Here is a 22020-nt window from a genome sequence, read left to right on the forward strand (position 1 = left end):
CGACAAAGATATTGTTGACGCTTCAGCTCTTTTTTCTTTCTCTCAAAGACATAGAGAGCCTCAAAGAAAACGAGACATTCAGCTTTACAGACGGATTTGAAACAATCATGGAACATAGTAAGATTTGCAGAAAAGCTATGTACAGCAGAAATAGAGAGACCACCGAATGGCAGAAGCTCTAGAAACCTTGCAGACCTGGAAAAAAAGAAAAAAGAAAACGCTGAAGCAAAAACAACATGATGAAAATAAAGGATAGAAAGCAAAACTCAAGAAAGTGCAATACTGAAGGCTTTTTCATTCGCGCAGAGAATCAACCCCATGGAATCCCGTCTAAGTCACAAGTTTATCCATGAAACTTTTATCGTGAAAATGGCCGTCAAAGTCGTAAACATGTCCCGCATCGCTGCTAGACTAAGCAGCAACCTCAGTGGGCTGGGGGACGGAGTCGATGGCAGGACGACGGACGATACCACCGGTGACTGGAAGCTGGGAGCTGGTTCCGCTGAGGAAAGTATCCACCTCGCGAGCACACTGGCGACCTTCATTGATACCCCTGGGATTATATTAGTAAATTGCTAGTCATAATAATTGGACGAAAACTCACCAGACAATCAAAGACTGTCCACGGCGACAGTCACCTGCCGCATAGACACCGGGAATATTGGTCGAGTAGTGGCCGGGGGGAGTCTTGATGTTCTTACGAGGATCAAGTTCGATATCTTCACCAAAGACACGATCCTCGGGACCCAAGAATCCCATAGAGAGGAGCACAAGGTCAGCGGGGAAGAATTGCTCGCTGCCCTCGACAGTCTTCATGTCCCAGCCGCCGGTAGCGCTCTTGGTCCACTCAACACGGACAGTATTGATGCCCTTGACACAGTTGTTGCCATCGTCAACGAACTCGGTCGACATGACACAGTACTCACGTGGGTCCTTGCCCATGTGGGTCTTGACCTCGGTGTGACCATAGTCGACACGGTAGATGCGGGGCCACTGTGGCCAGGGATTGTCACGGGCACGTTCTGGGGGAGGCTGGGGCAACAACTCGAAGTTGGTCACCGACTTGGCACCATGGCGGACAGAGGTACCGATACAATCGTTACCGGTATCACCACCGCCAATGACGACAACGTGCTTGTCCTTGGCAGAGATGTATTCACCATCCGAGAGACCAGAGTCGAGGAGGGACTTGGTGTTCTTATGCAAGAACTGCATGGCAAAGTGCACGCCATCCAATTCACGACCAGTGACCTTGAGATCACGCGCAACGGTGGCACCAGTGGCAACAATGACAGCATCATTTGTGGCACGGAGAGACTGCAGAGAAACCTCACAGTCAGGGCCAACAGCAGTGCTCGCAACGAACTTGATACCTTCAGCGGCCATGAAGTCAATACGGCGCTGGACAACCTTCTTGTCAAGCTTCATGTTGGGGATACCATACATGAGAAGACCACCCATTCGGTCGGCACGCTCATAAACGGTGACGCTGTGACCAGCGCGGTTAAGCTGATCAGCAGCAGCCAGGCCAGCAGGCCCAGAGCCGATGATAGCAATGGTCTTGCCAGAGCGGGTCTTAGGGGGGCGGGGAACCATCCAGCCCATCTCGAATCCACGGTCAATGATCGCACACTCGATGGACTTGATACCGACGGGGTCTTCGTTGATGCCTAGAACACAGGAGCCTTCGCAAGGTGCAGGACAAACACGACCGGTGAACTCGGGGAAGTTGTTGGTCATAAGAAGACGGTTCAAAGCATCCTGCCATTGGGCCGCAAACACCAATTCGTTCCATTTAGGAATGATGTTGGAAATAGGGCAGCCAGTGTCGGACTGGCAGAATGGAACACCACAGTCCATACAACGGGCAGCCTGGTACTTGAGCTCGTCCTCGCTGAGGCGGTGGGAGATCTCGCCCCAGTCGCGGGTACGGGTTGTTGCGCTGCGATACTTCTCACTGCGGCGGCTGTACTTCATGAAACCTCTTGTTTTGTCCAAGATCAATGCAGATCGCTTTTTCTCAGTCTTCGAGTCGCTAATGCTGTCTTCGATATCCAGCAAGTCAGTCTTCTTAGAGTCATCAACCTTGGCCTTTTCGGCTTTGACCGGGGTGCTAGGAAGCTGAGGAAGAGTGAATTCGGCCTTCTTCGCAGCCTCTGCCTTGGCAGCCTCTTCCTCCATGACGCGCTTGTAGTCAGTTGGCAGGACCTTGACGAAATGGGGGAGAGCACGGGTAAAGTCGAGTAGGATGCGAGCAGCCAACTCAGACCCAGTGTAATGGTGGTGATCTTCAACCAAACCACGAACAAAGGCAATCTCCGATGGGTCTTCAATACTGGAGATCTCAACCATCTCCAAGTTGACCTTGGAATGGAAGTCCTGGTTCTTATCCAGAACGTAGGCAATACCACCAGACATACCAGCAGCGAAGTTGCGGCCAGTGGGTCCGAGGTTGAGTACACGACCGCCAGTCATGTACTCACATCCGTGGTCACCAACACCCTCAACCACGACAGTAGCACCAGAGTTACGGACAGCAAAACGCTCAGCGGCCATACCACGGAAGTAGCAAGTTCCGCGGGTGGCACCGTAAAGACAAGTGTTACCGACGATGACGTTTTCTTCGGCCTTGAAAGCGGCTCCGCGCGGGGGGTAGACGATGAGACGGCCACCAGAGAGACCCTTGCCGACATAGTCGTTGGCATCACCTTCAAGCTCAAGGGTAACACCAGGGGCGAGGAAAGCACCAAAGGACTGACCAGCAGAGCCCTTGATGTTCGCGTGGATGGTGTCCTGAGGAAGACCAGCTTCACCGTAGCGTCTGCTGATCTGATAGGAGAGAGTAGCACCCAGAGCACGGTCGGTGTTAACGACATCACACTCAATTCGGCAGGGTAGACCCTTCTCAAGAGCGAGCTCCGATTCAGCAATCAACTTGTTGTCCAAGCGGGTGTGAAGGCGATGATCCTGCTTGCGGACATTGTAGGTAGCGACTCCAGGGCGAAGTGAGTGCGCGGGGGTCAGGATGAGTGACAAGTCAATTCGTTCCTGCTTGACATTACGAATATCGTCCCGGACCTTAAGCAGCTCGGCACGACCGACCATCTCATTGACCGAACGAACACCCAGTCTGGCCATAATAGCACGCATCTCGTTGGCGACATAGTAGAAGAAGTTAATAACGTGCTCCGGAGTACCCTTGAATTTCTGTCTCAGTTCGGGATCCTGAGTCGCAATACCAACAGGGCAGGTATTCAGGTGACATTTCTAGGGGAAACATATCTGTTAATAGGCTGCTCGTTAAAAAAAAAAAAAGAGACTAAATGTACTCACCCTCATCATAATGCATCCTAATGCGATCAAAGGAGTTGTGGCAAACCCATATTCTTCCGCTCCAAGCAGACAGGCGATGGCAAGATCACGGCCGGTACGAATTTGGCCATCAGTCTGGACCACAACACGACCACGAAGATCGTTCAAAACCAGAGTTTGATGAGTCTCCGCAAGACCCAATTCCCAAGGAAGACCGGCATACTTGATACCGGTCCAGCGCGAGGCACCGGTGCCACCATCATGACCAGAGATCAAGATGTGATCAGCCTTGGCCTTGGCCACACCAGAGGCGACAATACCAACACCAACCTCAGATACGAGTTTGACAGAGACACGAGCTCGGGGGTTAGAGCACTTGAGATCGTAGATAAGCTGCTTCAGATCTTCAATGGAGTAGATGTCGTGGTGCGGGGGCGGGGAGATAAGACCGACTCCCGGTGTGGAGAACCGAGTGCGAGCAATGGGGCCGACGACCTTGTGACCGGGTAATTCACCACCCTCACCGGGCTTGGCACCCTGGGCCATCTTGATTTGCAGTTCATCAGCATCGGCTAGGTAGTTGGATGTCACACCAAAACGACCAGAAGCAATCTGCTTGATAGCGGACCGCATCGTGTCGCCGTTCTCCATTCTCTTGCTGCGCTCGGCATCTTCACCACCCTCGCCTGTGTTGGACTTGCCGCCTAAGCGGTTCATGGCAATGGCAATTGTGGAGTGGGATTCCATGGAGATGGATCCGTAGGACATGGCACCGGTCACGAAACGGCGGACAATTTCGGTCCAAGGCTCGACCTGGTCAATGGGAATTGGGGTACGCTGGTCGAAATCGAAGTCCAGCATTCCACGCAAAGTACAGTTCTTAATCTGCTCATGTGCGGACTTGGCATAAGCCTCGTAGGACTTGTCGTTCTTGGTGCGAACAGCATCCTGCACGTTGGCAATGCTGGTGGGATCGTTGATATGGGCCTCTCCTCCATCACGCCAGTGGTACTCGCCGGATTCCGGCAGACCGGGAACTTCAACAATTGGACGCGAAGGGTAACCACGCTCGTGGAAGGCGAAAGCGTCCTGAGCAATCAGATCGAATGTGATACCACGGATGCGACTGGCAGTGCCAGAGAAGCAGCGATCGATAACGCTGTCGTCAATACCAAGGGCTTCGAAAATCTGGGCACCCTTGTAGGACTGGAGAGTAGAGATACCCATCTTACTCATGACCTTAAGGATACCACCATCACAGGAAGACTGGTAGTTTTGAACAACCTTCTCATCGGGGATGTCCTTGCGAATCAACTTCTCCCGGTTCATCTTGAGAATACATTCTAGAGCCAGGTAGGGGTTGATGGCATCGGCACCATATCCGAGCAAGACACAGTGGTGGTGGACCTCGCGAGCCTCAGCAGTTTCAACTGCCAGGGCGGCAAGCGATCTCCACTTGTTTCGGACGAGATGGTGGTGGACCAGACCGGTAGCCAACAAGGTAGAAACTGGAACACGGTCGGCGGATGTAGCACGGTCGGAGAGAATAATGACCTTGTCGCCATTCTGGATAGCTTCAGTGGCACTATCGCAGATGGAATCAAGCGCTTCAATATAACCAGCAGTGCCCTTGCTCTTCTCGAATGTGATATCGATGGTCCGCACAGTCCAATCCTTGTGGACTAGGTTGACATTCTTCAAAGCATTGAACTCGGGGATGCTAAGGATGGGAGAGGGAAGACGCAGGCGGTGACATTGCGAAGGGTCCATTTCCAGCAGGTTTCCCTGAGGACCGACGTAACATTCGAGGGACATAACCACAGCCTCTCTGATAGGGTCAATGGGAGGGTTGGTGACCTGAGCGAAGAGCTGGCGGAAGTACTCGTAGAGTAGGCGAGGCTGCTGGGCAATACAGGCGAGAGGTGCATCGTTGCCCATAGAACCCAAAGCTTCCTTGGAGTCTGCGGCCATAGGGCCAAGAATTAAGCTGACTTGTTCAAAAGAGTACCCGAATACTCGGAGACGGGGGTCGTTCTGAATGGTGTTGTTATCCAAGGCAAAAGAAAGATCAACGTTGGAGTCAAGTAGGGTCTGGTTAATAGCAGGGAGCTTCAGAAGCCCCTTGTCCAGCCAGCCGGCAAAGTCCTGGCGGCGGGCCACAGTCTGCTTGAGCTCAGCGTCATCAATGATCCGCCCAGCCACGGTATCAACCAGCAGCATCTTTCCGGGCTGCAAGCGGCCCTTTTGAACGACTCTCTCGGGGTCAATATCAATAGCGCCGACCTCGGAAGCACAAACAATGCGGTCATCGTCCATTACGTAGAAACGGCAGGGACGGAGACCGTTACGGTCAAGATTAGCACCGCAGTAGCGTCCATCAGAGAAAGTGAAGAGAGCTGGGCCATCCCAAGGTTCCATCTGACAGGCAGCCCACTCGTAGAAAGCAGACTTGGCTGGATCCATAGCTGGGTTGTCCTGCCAGGCCTCGGGGATCATAATCATCACTGCCTCCGGGAGAGACAGAACGCCGTTGATCATGAGTAGTTCAAGCACGTTATCGAACGCGGCCGAGTCGGAACCACCATCCTCAACAATGGGGTAAAGCTTATCAAGCTCCTCACCAAAGACCTCTGATTGCAGGACACCTTCTCGTGCGCGCATCCAGTTTTTATTTCCTCGCAAGGTGTTGATTTCACCGTTATGGGCAGCCCATCGGAGGGGTTGGGCACGATCCCAGGATGGGAATGTGTTTGTAGAGAACCGAGAGTGCACTAGGGCAAAGTGGCCCTCGTAGTCTACGTTCACTAAATCATGGTAGTACGTGTACACTTGAACGGGAGAGAGTTGACCCTTGTAGACGATGTTCCGGTTGCTGAGAGAGCAGAGGTAGAACCAGTTTCCAAGGCCGATAACATGAGTGGCACGCTTTCGTAGAACGAACAGCTGAAGCTCAAAGGTTCTCTCGTCAAACTTTTCAGTGTCAGTGATCTCCGGCTTGTTGCCTTCACCATATGCTGATTTCAAGACCACAAATGGCTGCATAATAATGGGCTCTCGAGATAGGGCAGCAGGTCCAAGAATAGTTGAATCCCGGGGCACTTCACGCCATCCAAGAACGCGCAAGCCAAGTGTCGTGGCCAATTCCTCAAACCCCGCTATGGACTGCTTGAGTGCCTCCTCGTCAGGCTTAAAGAACAAGTTGCCGACAGCATATTGTCCCAACGGGGGGAGATCCACTCCCACCTCACGGGCGAAGTTCTTAATGAAGAACTTGTGTGGAATACTGGTCATCACACCAGCACCGTCACCGTCCCGTGCATCAGAGCCAACGGCTCCTCTGTGGGTCATGTTGCACAGCAGATTGCGAGCTGTTCAATTGCTATCAGTTTCACTTGTTCTAACATTAAAACTTTCAAAGAGCAGAAAACTGGCACTCACCATCGCTAACAATCTTGTGGCTTGGCTTTCCCTTGATGTGGCTGATTTGTCCGTCAGAATTGAGGCGGTCCTTAGGTCTCCAATTGGCCAGTCTTTGGGGGAGCATTTTTCACTCACGCTGCAAAGCCTACACCACAGGCATCCTTTTCATATTCAGGGTCGTACAGACCTTGCCGCTCTGGTAGAGCATTGGCCCAGCCATAACCCTTTTTGGGTTGGTACTGAGAATATTCATGAGGGGCCTGTTCTTCACTTATATCTTTGCCATAGAGCTCCTCCAAGTTAAGACCCATTCTTCCACCGGGAGCCGACAGAGAATGGAATGGTAACTGAAGGGGGATTGTTTCTAGGAAGGGCCCCGCCGATTTGGGGGTTGACAGTGTCGTCACAGGGTGTTGCAGGCGCGGGCGAGGGAGGAACAATGGTGTCAATGATTACCCAGCTTCTGCGAAAGAGTTGGAAGATAGAAGAAGGGGGAAAGGTAAAAGGAGCAGGGAATAAAAAGGAGGGGGAAGAGAGGAAGAAAAAAAAAAAAGAGAGGGAGAGAGAGGGAGAGATGGGCGATTACGGCGGGGACAGCAGGTCCGGGGATTGCAAGCCCCGATGTACCCAAAGAGGGCAAAATTACGATGGTGGGGAGTTTACCGTGGCAAATTGTTAGGTGAAAGCAGCCAAGAGAAACGGTAAGGGAATGTCAAGTGAAAGAAATATGAGAACAGTGAAACATTTTACATGCTATAACATGCTACAACATACCATTGAGGAGATCTACTGTGAACATCCGACATGTTAACATAAGTTGGCATAAGTTCATCCCAAGGTACTTCGTAGAGACATAGACGTACCTAGGTAGAGACGGAAACGGCATTGATGATAATCATTATGATTACGGAGTGCAAATCATCCCAAGATAAGCATCACTCAACCAATCAGAGTCAAGCTTTTACAACCCAGGGTTAGCTCTTTACTACGTCAACTAACTTTGCCTACTATATTAGTATATTATAGTATAACCTATATATGAATACTATATATTACTATATACTATATACTCAGTATATACTATGTATTATATTCCATAATTTAATATACTATTTCGAATTTATCTCTACACTATCCCTCCCTTTCCTCCTCCTTTCTCGATTCTCTCCAAAGCTCAAAAACAAGGTCCAGTGGGCCGGGCGGCCCCATAGGTCCATAAGGCCCATCGACCCATAAAAATAATAGCTGTTCATTGGACATATACATACAGAGTATAAAGTACGGAGTACGTGAGTACTCCGTACCATGTTCTCGCTCGTATTAGAAATAAGACCTCGTATGTTGGAGAGTGGGAGACCCAGATGAATGGACCATACCCCCCCCCAGTGGGGTCAAGATGTAGTGCTTAATCCATTTGGTTTCGAGCCGCCGATTTTGCATTTAGTCTGCATACCTCGCTGCAGGAGGGGGAACCTGAAAAGGTACTTTTAAATAAAAGCAAAAGTACTAATTTCAAAGAAAGACATTTCTATGTTCAAGTTTGAACAGAAAAGATACAGAGAAGGAAAAAAAAAAAAAAAAAGGATAGATTAATTGGACATATTAACAAACATACATAACGGACATAGATCCATGGGTGAGGCATACAACATAAATACCTGTAACGGTACTTCTCCATACGGACATTCCGACAACGGCCAAGTCCCCTCATCCCGGGTTTTTCCTCTCTATCACCTTCTTCGCTTATAGATGCATAGCCCGATTTCGGGCCCTGAACCGTTTGCGGACCATTTCCCCCTTCTTTTGAGGTCGAATTGCTTATCGCGGCTATGTCCCAAATTATACCCGTTTGTTCGGGCAGTGCCTCTCCCGACAAGGATTCAGCTTATTGATCGGACATGGTTCCCCATGTTTTATATTTTCAAAATACGGAGTATGCTTTACCCCATTGTATAAGTCCGGAGGAAAGTGATCCGTCTAGACATGTGAAGATTGAGAGATAAGGTAGAAGATGATAATAAGAATACATAACTGTGATTTCTAACCTTGGATCTTTTCTCCTTTTTCGCCTAGTTGTCTAGTGTAGCTACCCCATTACAATATACACACATTACAATATAATCGGGTGAAATAGGAGTATCCTCTCATTCGTTTCCTTTATGTACAACATATGTTCACATCCATCAAGAGACTACGAGTACTCCGTACTCCGTACAACAATATATTATGACCGATTGACCCCGGAACCAGAGTGTGGGTACATAGTATCACATGATCCCCGCCTTTGCCAAACCAAGTCCAATCAAAGTCCAGATGAAAGTAAGAAGACTTACAAAAACGTCATGATTTTGGGAAAAAGGCTACTACAACAAACACATGGAGTACCCACCTAGGTACAAAGTACAAAGTACACCTACAGTATCCACCCGACTTTTCCCGGTCCTCTTGTCCATGTTAGGTTCACCGGGCATCGGGAAATTCCGGAACCCAGCAATATTATACTAGAGTCTCATTAACTATGTACGGAGTACTCCGTCCTCCGTCCTCTGTAGTTGTGTTGTATTCGCATAACTATCTTGCCATTTTAACAAATGCTAAATCACTTTTTGGATCATCCTGACAACTCACTTCTCACAGTGTACAACGTTAGAACATCAAAATTTATCTAGGGCGCAAATTGAAATACCAGTGAACCACCATCTCACCTCCTCCTGTCCTGTATCCAGGTCTTGGGAGGTCTTGGATTTCGACGCAGGTGGGTCTTAGCTACTTAATAATATGTAGGCAGTCATTTGGCTGAGTCCTCACATCTCCACAACATATGTAGCTGGTCCTAGATTTATGCATCGTAGTACGGAGTACATATGCAGTGCCTGTGGCCAAGAGCCTGGATTAGTGAAAGACCAGCACCATCATTGACTGGGGTTTGCCCTCAGAATAAACAAAAGCATTGCTACTTGCCCTAAGGATTGAAGCTATACTTGTTTCTTAGGACAAATTTCAAGCTAGTCCTTTACATCCAAATAGAGTGCTGTTTTAAAGTTATCAATATTTTCAATGTTGAATAGGAGATACTATGTGGTAGAGGATTCTTATATATATATATATATATATATATATGATAGCTCTGAATGTAGTAACTCTGCATGTAGTAAATTGAAGGATCATACAGAGAATACCTAGTAGGTATGTATACAACACACGGAGTAGGGTGATTCCAGGGTTCCCCGCATAGATGAATTGATTGGCTGTGGAGCTCTGGCCTTTTCTGCGCGCTTTCCCCGTTGGACCTTTGATGATATCGTGCACCTACAACATATATTGACATCTCCAATTGCTTCCCTATATCTTCTTTCCCCCAATAATTAAACCTCCCACGCGTCGTGAAGTCATAGCACCGGTGACCACTCACACTCACCATAAATCAAACCACAACTTCGGAGTACACCTACAAAGCGCCGAATCTGCAACAGGCCATCTCCACAAAGCTCCATAAGCAGAAAGATCAGGATAGGCCTTGGAGGCACTAGAGTATTCCCAAATCTGGCATTGAAACCACAATAACAGCAATGCTCACCCTTTCATCTATCACCCCGCGCGACGTAAGTCCCAGGCTCTAGTGATTCAACCTTTTCAAACAACACCAGAGGAAACTAACAACTCAACAGTCCCACGAACTTTGGTTCGGATCTTCCCAACCATATCGCTCCGCCTCTGATCAACAAACTGGTGACAATTCCGCTGCAAACCACCTCGCCCGACGCAATGCCAGCGGCACTCCCAGCAATCATCGCTCATTATTGCCATCCCGTTCTTCGGCCAACACAATCGCCTCATTAGCAGCGGAAGAACGCTCGCTGCGCGCTCGGAAATTGAACATCGCAACGTTTGGATACTCGTGGATCAGGCCAGCGGGATGTGCGAAGACAATGCTGGGGATGAAAGAGGAGGAAGCGGAGCGTGAAGAGGCCCTGCAGGCTGCTGCGGCGGAGATGGAAGCTGCAGAGGGGGCAGGAATCATGGATGATGATATGGGGATGCAGGGAGGGGAAGTGGAAGAGGATGAAGGCATGGAACGCGATTTGGATGACGATATTCCCAACGCGGAGGAGGAGGAGGAGGAGGAGGAGGCCTCAGGTCTTATCGAAGAGGGTGAAGAGGGACTTGAGGAAGATGACATTGGCGACGAAGGAGAATACATGGAGCGCGACTTGGATGATGACATCCCTGAAGGCTTCCCTGATGATGATTATGAGGGCTCAGGCCTGTATGATGACGATGACGACGATGATGACGAGGATGATTTCAATAACCAGCCTGATCTGGACGCGGATATACCTGCCGACGACGGTGAGAGTGTGAGTGAAGGCATGACACGCGACCTCGACGATGATATCCCCGATGCTGCAGAGCAAGGCTCAGAGCAAGAAGGAGAATGGCAGCACACAGACAGCGAAGAAGAGCTGAGTGATGAGGAAGAGGAAAACGAACCCAGTATCATTCAAACCAGGTTTGCCGAGAACTTCCGCACCAGCACGCCAAACAGCCGTGGCGGCTTGCCTCCACCTCCGACTCTGCGTCGTGAGCCCGAGACCGAAGCCCAGCGCCGTTTCCTCAACCGCTGGAGCGGTGGTGGCGATGCGTTTGACTCTAGCAGCATGCTTTACAGCGATGAAGACCTGCGTGCATCCATAACCAGTCAGGGCAGTCGACGAAGTGGGTTTGCGAGAAGGTTCCCGCGGCACATAGGTGGGCCCAGGGATAGTCTGAACTAGAGAAGCTACCCAGAATGATGCTATACTTGTTCAATTTCCTCCATGTTGTACGGCGTTTGGTGTTGGTATGAAAATATAGCTCCCAGGGGGTTTACCTCGGAGTTTTGATGGCGGATTGTGATACCTCCTTATGAGATGAGATATTCTATGAGCAAATTCAATTGAAGATGACTGCAAATGCATTTTGAAGTTAACACCCACAGTACCAGAAGGTATCCTGTAAATGACTTGTGTGTTATATGCATTATGTACGTTTTACTTAAAACATTTTCCAGCCAGAAATAACATAACCATCATCGGATCACATTGGACAACTTTCCTGAATTATCCCCGGAGATGAATCCAGGCTGATCCCCAACGTGCCGACCCGGAAAGCGGTATGTAGCCGATATTGGTGCCAATGGCAGGGGTTTGCATATACATAGCTCAAAGAATCCATAGTCCCAGAACACCTCATAGCGCCAAAGCCAAGATTCCCATGCTGAAGATACTGATAAGTCATGTGCGTGACTCGATCCATATGAGATCAAGTAAAAGAGCAAGTCGCTGGGTTTTGCGTGAAGACGAGAAATTAAAGATGATAAAGATGAGAAAGGCGGGCGTGGTCGACATGGTATAAAGCGAGTGCATGTCTTAGAGAGACAGCAAGGGTATATGTTCAGAATATCCACACATAGAAGAACAGGAGGAAGACGGCGAAAAAGAAGCCGAGCCAGACTCGCCAGCCGATGCCGGTACTCTCGGCCATGCGAAGCATGCGTGTCATGTTCCCGCGGAGTCGGACCCGAGTGTTATCAAATGAATCGTTGAGATCAGTTATGTGTGCGGTATCTCGGATTTCATCGCCAATCGCAATTGTGATCTAGATGGGTTTCCTGTCAGCGGGTTGTCATTTCAAAGGACTACCTGCTTTCGTTAGGTCTGGGTGCGAGGCTTCTTACATCTTTCAACATTTTGACCTTGGCACTGATACCCTCCACTTCAGCGTCATTTTGTGACTCGAGAGATGAGAGGACCGCATCGGAGTAATGTCCCCTATAGCAAAGCCTTGGTTAGCAACTATACATACATCGTCGGAAGAATGACAGGCGATCCCAAAAGATTATGAACCACTCAACGCACTTTTTGTCGGGCGATGCACTCTGGTATCCCGCTCCAGCTGCACCGTTACTCGCATAACCATTAGGTGCTGGACTGGAGTAACCTCCGTACCCGTATCCACCTGGTTGTTGGGCAGGCGATCTGCTAGGTTGGCGGGAGTCGCCACCGTATTGATCGAAGAGAGATGAAGAGCCGCGGGGATCACGTTGACGCGGAAATCTATTGAGGATACCTACTGCATTAGCGGACTGAAGGACGCCCCATAATGAACCGAGAGATTAATGGTGGAACTATACCGTGAAGCCATGACAGGACAGTCGTGGAATGTAGCTAGAATTCGCGATGGAGGAAGAGGAGGAACATAAAAATGCAGATCGATAAGTCATTCAACGGCAATCGAGCATTTCCTAAGGGTTAAAGTTCAAGTCGATCACTGCTCAGTCCTCGATGCTTGCGGAGATAAAAACACCAAGGTGGCCATAGCGTTGTCATTCGCCGAACAGCACGTGATAGCCCAAGTACTGGAGATCGACACGCGGAAATCGGTTTCTTGTCAATTTAGTCATTTAGCATTGACCATGATAGAACGAAATGCGCAAAGCATTGCTCGCTCCAAGTTATAGCCCTAGAAAATACTTATTTGGTCTACAAATTACATCATCGTAGGCTGAACATCGGCCAACCCATATAGTCAATGGATTGTATATTAACAGGATTGGAAAAAGAAATACGAAGAGATATTCATTGATTCATTGTCATCACAGAATTGCGAGACATACTTATGGACACACGCGAAAAAAAAAACCATCGTGGACCGATCCGTGGCGCCTATCGTTCAAAGCAATTCCATGCCACCCGGAAGTTTTGTATTCATCGAGCTTAGTCGCGCATCTCATCATCATCATTGGTCTGGTTATCCTCGCGGCCCTCGTATTCCTCATCGTCATCCTCGTCGTCCTCCATCTCATCGGTGGAGATCTTGGAGTAGTCAATAACCTTGCCGCGTGTGCGCCGGCCACCCTGGATGATGTTGCTCTGGTCGATGGGGTCATTGAGGTTGTCTTGTGTGTCATCCTCTTCGTCTAGGAACGGAAAGAAGTCAGTATGGAGGCAATTGATGGTCGTTCTGGCGCATGGTGGTCATTCAACATGGTTGCTTGGGTGATGGTGGGGGTACACACCATTGTCGGCCTAGTAACACGCAAGAAAGTCAGCATAAGAGAAGTAGGTGGACATGGAAGTTGTAGACTCACGATCTCATTCTCACTCTCCGACTCGCTGTCCTCGTCCATGCTCATATCTTGCGTGGGGTCAGCCTTGCCCTTGCCCTTGGCGAAGGCTTCCTCGTTGGAGTTGGAAATAGTCGCCTGGTCAGCCATAATGAGGGTTATTTAGAGTGGATGGAGAATTGTAGGAAGGATGGTTGGTGGAAAGGGGGCAAGGGAATTTAAAAGACGGTCTGCAAAGTAAGGTCTTCCCCCCTCGAACCAAAACAACATGTAAGGGCGACCTGTCTGATTGGCTGTCGCGGGTGATCAAGCCCCCGTGACAAATCTTGCCCTGAGGCATCAAATACAAGTGCCAACTGAAAAGGAACTGGAAGTGTGAATTGAAAAGAGGAAAGTAAAGCAAACTACTCCGTATTGGAAATTTCTATCTACACAGCAAGATAATCCTATCTGACTTGCTTATATGGGCAAGTGTCAGCCTCAGGCCATCAACAATATTACAATTTACTACAACATAAGGCGTTTCTTTTTGTCTGCACTTGTGAAATAAAAAAAAAAGACAACTTTTATATTAGAACTCATAATATCAGCTAATTTTTGACCAATTCATGAAAGCAAGTCAGCTGTCGAGAGCAAAACATCTTTCCACAGACGTTGCATTATTGCCCCACCATTTTGGCATCGAAATTTGCTTGCCTGCTCCGAAAAAGAAGAAGACAAGCAACATGTTGAGGTTAAACCCAGCATCAAACGCAGCAGCAAGCAGGTAATTATACCGCTTCCAAACCTCGAAATGACGACGATAAGCCCAATACATTACAACATATCCACCAATAATGGCAGATGTGTAACCAGTACTGATATTACCGTAGAACATTGCCAGTCCTCCAAAAAAGATACTGACGTTCCACAAGTCAATCCGAAGCCTGGGGAAGAACCGGTGGAAGCAGAAGAGAATAGGAGGAAGCACTGCCCCTATAAGGAATGACCAGGGAAGCACGGCCATTTCTGTCTGAGCAAAAAGCCTCTTTGGACCAAGTACAGCGTACTGAACTCCCATTGTGTTAGAAGTCCGCAGGGACTGCCCTGTCCATTGATTCAGTGGGTCCGTTTTCTTCCCAGTCAGATAATCTCCTTTGGTGTCCATGATCCAACGCATGACGGCATAGTTGATTGGAACACCCATACAAGTGCCGAAAATTTGAGAGAAGAAAACCGCGCGGGGTGGAATGTGCATGTAGTGACCAATCTTTTGGTCCTGGAGCATATACTGTGCCCGATACCAGGCGTCGCCCGCGATAGACCCGTAGACGGAAGGACCGCAGGGGTGTTGGTGGGCCTCGCCGGCTTTTGTGTGGACCATGTAACCGTACATCAGTTCGTTGAAAGAGCCAGTCTCAAGCTGGTAATTGGAGATGGCGTAAAGCCAAGCAAACGGGATCACCAGGACGGCAGCACTCGCAAGTGCTACAAACAAGGTCCAGATTGGGATGAAGAGATGTCCGAGTGCGAGGAATATAATCAGAATGACAAAGGCCACCGAGAATAGAGTTGCATACCACCACCATGGAATCTCTTTATACTGTCTCTGGATCACGTTGAGGCGATCGTGATACTGATGATGAATGCTTTCGTTTTTCGGGGATTTCTCTGCTGTGCGAGATGACCAGATTCTTTGGATATTCCCGGAAATCTGTGCGTATCCAAAGGTCAAGATCCAAGTGACCGCTGCTGGCAGCTTGGCATAGTCGAAAAATGTCGCCCACACATTTTGCAAGCCCATATACATCGGTCCATACTCCTCATAAGCGGTCACGTTCAGGTGATAGTCTGGGGTGAGCACCTTGAGGGTTGGGTAGGTTGTACCATTGCCTAGGAGCAGGCTGTTGGACATGAGTCCGTGCTTGAAGGAACCTAGATTCCCCCACTTTGCTGCAGGAAGTAGGACCCAACAATTGAAAGCAAATGCCAGGAACAAGATGACCTGCGTCCAGTATGGGGTCGTCATGATTGAGGATCCATTCCAGTTCACATTCGACCAATCTAACGAGAGATTGAGGAAGCCCATGCCACCAATACCTGAGCCAATGAAGTTGGCCACCGGATTTCGAGGTGCCACCCAGCAGAGGAAGGCTAGGGATGAGGTGAACGGGAAAACATACTCTGGGAGGAACTGCCACATGGTCATCCCTACAAGCGCGAAGAAAAACACCTTCATCTGGCGTCGAGCGACAGCCGATGAGTTGTCTGTCTTGCGGAAAGTTTCGAACAATGTTGTTTGCATCAAAGCTTGGGGCCAGATGTATTCTGGGTCAGGCAAAAGGATTTGTCGAGCAAGCGCAGCAAAGGAATAGCCAATCCACACGATTGAAAGCATGAAGAAGATCGCAACCGCCGGATTGATTCGTGTACCGTACCAAAGCTCTGCGAGGACAATGGGAGCAAATCCCAGGTTGTATGTCGCTCCAGAAGCTGCAGTCAGTGTGACCAAGACATGCTCCTTGATGCTCCATGGGGCCGGGTTCAGGCTAAAAGAAAAGCGAGTACCAGGTAGCCCAATCTTCCAGTCGGGAAGAACTCTGGCCATGAAGTGACCGGCATAGTGACAAGCGATTTGAACAAAGAAGATGGAATATGGTGCCTTGGTTGTGCGGAAGTGGCTCATCTGCGACAGGAAGGCTCCCGGGATAACGAAGATGATCGAGAGCACAAAGTAACGGAAGGTGATTGTCGGTAAATTGGGGTCATCGGTCAGGTTGATCAAATGTCTCACTGACAAGGGCAATGCAGCAATCTCGGGGTTGTCATGTGTCTCTTGTTCAATAGCGGCTGTTTCTCCCTTCAAATGGAGGTTCTCCTCATCCACCCCGGTCTCTACCACCTTTGGGTTTTTGGAAAAGACCTCGGAACCTTCTGAACCCATCGTATCATCCTCTTTTTTGACCTCGGTGGGTTGGTCCTTGGGCCCCTTACGCTTCAGTGCAGCGAACATGAGGAAGAGGAATCCAAAGAGGAATCCAGATGAAAGGGTCCAAGACAAAAATAAGTTGTAAGTTGTAAATTTTTAAGGTAAGGTCAAAACTCGTACAGCATATAGAAATGTCTCATGGCGTGCGACTGGAGTAAATGTTCGCCATTGTGCATAAGAAAAAGGAAGTCCGATTGGACGAGTCATAGCATCTACAAGGTTAAAGACAAGTGCTTAGCGTGGATGGCGCAAGCCCTTCTCGACCCAAAATTTCTTCTTCAAGGCTTAAAAAGAATAAGAATTTCAGAAAAAAATGATAGTTTCTCCGGGGTGGCTCCGATTTGTGGAGATTTTGGAGACACATGGATATAGTTATACTCCGGAGTATGGGAGACAACTCTGTACAACGTAGGATCACTTGGCAGGGGAATTATAGAGTTGTTCCAAGGTTCTTGATAGGTGTTGATTCGTACCTGACCTCATATAGATATTTTGTAGATAATTCTAGGGTTTAAAGGGAATAATATGATATGTTGTATTATACTCAAAGAGATAGTTAATGATAGATGAGAATGAGAAGGATGAGACTAGATGAGACCAGATGAGACCAGATGAGACCATGAATTCACACAGAAAGTGCGAGAATTAATTTCTGCCTCAGGTTACAAAATTCATAAATGTTAATCCGGGCCCGGGGCTTAGGGTTACATAATCTAGGGACGGAAAAGCCCTGGGAGAAAATGGGTTTGATGGGGTCATGAATTCACAATGACGCATACATAATTGACCATACCATTACCAAAAAAAAAAAAAAAACTAGGATGTATGGAACAATACCTTCCCCAAAATAGATCAACAACGTTGGAAGATATGTATCCCATGGCGACGTGTATGAAGATGGTATTAACCCGGTATGAATACCATCCTCCATGGGTTTGACACCGCCTTAAGAGTCATCCCACTATTACATCATACAGCCCCGCCATTAAAAAAAAGATGAGAACGTCAAAGAAAAACATGAATCAAAGGCCAAAAAATAGGAATTGACATCGTTGACAATAAAGTTAGAGAGAATCAAGTAATTTGTACACTTCAAGACTCCACTGGGCTCATCTGGAACCTACTAGAGTCTTAATGAAGGACGTAATGAGGTGGTTGCCGGTCCATCGAAGCTCGTGGAATCTCATGGATCCCCATGGAAGCCTCCCTCTAGAAGCTTCTGGAGTAATACACCGCTCACTATATAGGAGCTTTTTCTCAGTGTCCCTTTCCTTTTCTTCTTTCCTTCTCTCACTATCAAATACCCTCTTCCTCTCTGTACACTACCTATCCTCTTGACCCACGAATCTCTTTCTACAACCCTTTTTTTTCCTTTATTCCTCTTTTTTTAACGATTACACACATTCACCATGGCTCCCGCCGTCGGTATTGATCTGGGAACCACCTACTCCTGTGTGGGTGTCTTCCGCGATGACCGCATTGAAATCATTGCCAACGACCAGGGTAACCGCACCACCCCCTCGTTCGTCGGTTTCACCGACACCGAGCGTCTCATCGGTGATGCCGCCAAGAACCAAGTCGCCATGAACCCCCACAACACTGTCTTCGATGCTAAGCGTCTCATTGGTCGCCGCTTCCAGGATGCTGAGGTCCAGGCCGATATGAAGCACTGGCCTTTCAAGATCATCGAGAAGGCTACCAAGCCCGTCATCGAGATTGAGTTCAAGGGTGAGGCCAAGCAGTTCACCCCTGAGGAGATCTCCGCCATGATCCTCGTCAAGATGCGTGAGACCGCCGAGGCTTACCTCGGTGGCACCGTCAACAACGCTGTCATCACTGTCCCTGCCTACTTCAACGACTCTCAGCGTCAGGCTACCAAGGACGCCGGTCTCATTGCCGGTCTCAACGTCCTCCGTATCATTAACGAGCCCACTGCCGCTGCCATTGCCTACGGTCTTGACAAGAAGGTCGAGGGTGAGCGCAACGTCCTGATCTTCGATCTTGGTGGTGGTACTTTCGATGTTTCTCTCCTCACCATCGAGGAGGGTATCTTCGAGGTTAAGGCCACTGCTGGTGACACTCACTTGGGTGGTGAGGACTTCGACAACCGTCTGGTCAACCACTTCGTCAACGAGTTCAAGCGCAAGCACAAGAAGGATCTCACCACCAACGCTCGTGCTCTCCGTCGTCTCCGCACCGCTTGCGAGCGTGCCAAGCGTACCCTCTCTTCCGCTGCTCAGACCTCCATCGAGATTGACTCTCTCTTCGAGGGTGTTGACTTCTACACCTCCATCACCCGTGCCCGTTTCGAAGAGCTCTGCCAGGATCTCTTCCGCGGCACCATGGAGCCCGTTGAGCGTGTCCTCCGTGACGCCAAGATTGACAAGTCCTCCGTTCACGAGATTGTCCTCGTCGGTGGTTCTACCCGTATCCCCAAGATCCAGAAGCTTGTCTCCGACTTCTTCAACAAGGACGCCAACAAGTCCATCAACCCCGATGAGGCCGTTGCCTACGGTGCCGCCGTCCAGGCCGCTATCCTGTCCGGTGACCAGTCTTCCAAGTCCACCAACGAGATCCTGCTTCTCGATGTCGCTCCTCTTTCCCTCGGTATTGAGACCGCCGGTGGTGTCATGACTCCTTTGATCAAGCGCAACACCACCATCCCTACCAAGAAGTCCGAGACCTTCTCCACCTACTCCGACAACCAGCCCGGTGTCCTGATCCAGGTCTTCGAGGGTGAGCGTGCCCGCACCAAGGACAACAACCTCCTCGGAAAGTTCGAGCTCACTGGCATTCCCCCCGCCCCCCGTGGTGTTCCCCAGGTTGAGGTCACCTTCGATGTTGATGCCAACGGTATCATGAACGTCTCCGCTCTCGAGAAGGGTACCGGAAAGTCCAACAAGATCACCATCACCAACGACAAGGGCCGTCTCTCCAAGGAGGAGATCGAGCGCATGCTTTCCGAGGCTGAGAAGTACAAGGAGGAGGATGAGCTTGAGTCTGCTCGCATCCAGGCCAAGAACGGCCTTGAGTCTTACGCTTACTCCCTCAAGAACACTCTCTCCGAGGGCAAGCTCCAGATTTCCGAGGATGACAAGAAGAAGGTCGAGGACAAGATCAACGAGGTCATCGGCTGGCTCGACAGCAACCAGACTGCTGAGAAGGACGAGTACGAGTCCCAGCAGAAGGAGCTTGAGTCTGTTGCCAACCCCATCATCTCTGCTGCCTACGGCGGCCAGGCTCCCCCTGGCGCTGGTGCCCCCGAGGGTGGTGCTCGCTCCGCTGACGAGGTTGAGGAGAAGCCCGAGGAGCTTGACTAAACGTTTCGCTCTGAATGATTCTTTCTTATTTGCCATTTGGCACTCGTTTCCTTTCACGTCTTGTTTTACGAACTTATGGGGTATCAAAGTTTCCTTTTTGCGCATGATTGCATAGATACAAGGTTATCTCGTCTAGGGAAAAAATTCCTAGTGAATCAAAATTCATTTTAATTCAAAAAACACTCTTTCTGTAGATAGTAGAACACAAATGTATTCCTATATTATTCTTACACCCTCCCCCCCTTCCCTTCCCCTTTCTAAGACTTGTATTAGAATATAGCTATACAGGACTCGCATTCATCTCCTTGTCGCGCACGTGTGAAAAGTAATCATTCCATACAATTGGACGACCAGTTCGTATATGTAGATATGTACAAATAGAATACAAGATTCAACAATCAATATTAATTCTCTTTTGCGAGAATTCCCAAACCAGAACTCCAAGCCGACGATGTATCGCAATTCCTGTTTAAACGTCTTGGAAGTCTCCGTTCCACCACCGTTGTAACCGATGCCCGCTCGTTTGTACAATGCTTCCGTATGTGATTTCTGATGCGCGCTCGGGGTGCTGTTCGCGCTGGTCACGGCGGATGCGAGTGAGCGCAGCAGAGACGCCCATGGTAAGGGCGAAGAGAGGATCCGCGATCCTATTCAGACGGCGTTAGAATGATGGGTCTCTTGTCGGAGACAGCTGGACCGTGTGGAAGTATTTGTACCTGGAAATAAGGTAGACAGGCATGATGCTCTGGGGTTGGGGGAAATAAGATGATGGTTTCGGTGATTCGAGATGCTTTGGTCGTACACATCCAAGAGCTCGAGAAGATATGTATCACGTGATTCTGACACTGCTTGGTGATCGGTTCATGGCCCTCCATCTTCCACAGCAACACATCTCCGCCATGCATTTTTCGCTCTCCCCTCTTCTCCTGCTAGGGATTAGTAGTCTGGTATCCGCTAGCTCTTTGACAATCACCATCCCCGTCTCTAGTCCTCTCCCAAACCCGCATGTCCTCCCCGCAACCAGCCATGCCACTCTCACCACCCTCCCCTCTGGCGGGAAAGACCACATCCTTTCCGCATCGCTGACCCGCTCCGCAACATTTGTGTTTCATGATCTCCCATCCTCCGGTCTAGATGCTCAGCCTGAGTCTTACTTGCTTGATATCCGCTCCGCTGGCGAGTACGTCTTCGCCCCCTACCGCGTCGATGTTGCGGCTGATGGATCCATTCTCGGTATCTGGGAGACTTTCCGCGGGAACCCGTGGGATAATCGTGGCGCGGAGAAATATATTGTGGATGTTGCTGGAAAGAAGCAGGTTGATGTGGTTGTCGAGGCGAAGGTTCTTGGACGGAAGGTCTTCTATGAGCAACGTGCTCAATGTGAGCTTGCCCCCTCTTCCTGCTGCAGATACAACCTGCAGTAAATAAATGTCTATATTTTTTGTGCTAATCTCGGATGGAATCACAGTCTCTCCCTTGAGTCTTGTCAAGAACCCAATGGTCTTGCTTGCAGTTGTCGCGCTGGGTCTCATGTTTGTCATGCCCAAGCTCATGGATAACAGTATGTCCATCCCCCTTTGACCCTAATTAAACATTCGGTGCCTAACACCGTTGTCTAGTGGATCCTGAGATGCGCGCCGAATTTGAGCAGCATTCTCGCTCCTCTCCCATCACCGGTGCCACTACCAATGCCATGACTGGTGGCGGGTTCGATCTGGCTAGCTGGATGGCGGGCACTGGCGCCCCCAACCCCGCGGCGAACGATGCACCTCAGGCTGGTTCAACTGGTAGAGATACCAGTGGTTCTACCCGGAGGCGTGGATAGAAGACTCTTACTTCATTATGTTGACCGTTCCTTGACATGGTATCTTGTCATTGTCTCGTGGCTAATTGTA

General features: G+C 49.4%; 8 protein-coding genes across 8 annotated transcripts; 4 read left to right on the plus strand and 4 right to left on the minus strand.

Annotated features, from left to right (window-relative positions):
* Nucleotides 1-411: 411 nt before the first annotated feature.
* PEX2_033770 (glutamate synthase (NADH)) lies at nt 412-7043 on the minus strand (the record flags this gene model as incomplete). The annotated part of the gene is made up of 5 exons (XM_016740652.1): nt 412-553; nt 605-3267; nt 3334-6680; nt 6751-6791; nt 6868-7043. 5 exons carry the CDS (start codon nt 7041-7043, stop codon nt 412-414), a joined length of 6369 nt encoding a protein of 2122 aa, XP_016601454.1.
* A 3258-nt stretch (nt 7044-10301) lies between these two features.
* Nucleotides 10302-11507, plus strand: PEX2_033780 (uncharacterized protein; the record flags this gene model as incomplete). The annotated part of the gene is made up of 2 exons (XM_016740653.1): nt 10302-10334; nt 10401-11507. 2 exons carry the CDS (start codon nt 10302-10304, stop codon nt 11505-11507), a joined length of 1140 nt encoding a protein of 379 aa, XP_016601455.1.
* A 400-nt stretch (nt 11508-11907) lies between these two features.
* On the plus strand, nt 11908-12126 carry PEX2_033790 (uncharacterized protein; the record flags this gene model as incomplete). The annotated part of the gene is made up of 1 exon (XM_016740654.1): nt 11908-12126. One exon carries the CDS (start codon nt 11908-11910, stop codon nt 12124-12126), a length of 219 nt encoding a protein of 72 aa, XP_016601456.1.
* Nucleotides 12127-13487: 1361 nt separating this feature from the next.
* PEX2_033800 (histone H2A.Z-specific chaperone CHZ1) lies at nt 13488-13987 on the minus strand (the record flags this gene model as incomplete). The annotated part of the gene is made up of 3 exons (XM_016740655.1): nt 13488-13690; nt 13790-13799; nt 13862-13987. 3 exons carry the CDS (start codon nt 13985-13987, stop codon nt 13488-13490), a joined length of 339 nt encoding a protein of 112 aa, XP_016601457.1.
* Nucleotides 13988-14456: 469 nt separating this feature from the next.
* Nucleotides 14457-16829, minus strand: PEX2_033810 (OPT family oligopeptide transporter; the record flags this gene model as incomplete). The annotated part of the gene is made up of 1 exon (XM_016740656.1): nt 14457-16829. One exon carries the CDS (start codon nt 16827-16829, stop codon nt 14457-14459), a length of 2373 nt encoding a protein of 790 aa, XP_016601458.1.
* Nucleotides 16830-18214: 1385 nt separating this feature from the next.
* hsp70 (molecular chaperone Hsp70) lies at nt 18215-20125 on the plus strand (the record flags this gene model as incomplete). Its single annotated transcript, XM_016740657.1, has 1 exon — nt 18215-20125. The coding sequence occupies one exon, from the start codon at nt 18215-18217 to the stop codon at nt 20123-20125; it is 1911 nt and encodes a 636-aa protein (XP_016601459.1).
* A 469-nt stretch (nt 20126-20594) lies between these two features.
* PEX2_033830 (Non-classical export protein 1) lies at nt 20595-20864 on the minus strand (the record flags this gene model as incomplete). The annotated part of the gene is made up of 2 exons (XM_016740658.1): nt 20595-20772; nt 20842-20864. 2 exons carry the CDS (start codon nt 20862-20864, stop codon nt 20595-20597), a joined length of 201 nt encoding a protein of 66 aa, XP_016601460.1.
* Nucleotides 20865-21024: 160 nt separating this feature from the next.
* PEX2_033840 (uncharacterized protein) lies at nt 21025-21950 on the plus strand (the record flags this gene model as incomplete). Its single annotated transcript, XM_016740659.1, has 3 exons — nt 21025-21505; nt 21594-21686; nt 21745-21950. The coding sequence occupies 3 exons, from the start codon at nt 21025-21027 to the stop codon at nt 21948-21950; spliced, it is 780 nt and encodes a 259-aa protein (XP_016601461.1).
* Nucleotides 21951-22020: the final 70 nt, after the last annotated feature.

This window comes from Penicillium expansum (assembly GCF_000769745.1).
Source record: "Penicillium expansum strain MD-8 chromosome Unknown contig104, whole genome shotgun sequence".
Taxonomy (NCBI): Eukaryota; Fungi; Ascomycota; class Eurotiomycetes; order Eurotiales; family Aspergillaceae; genus Penicillium; species Penicillium expansum.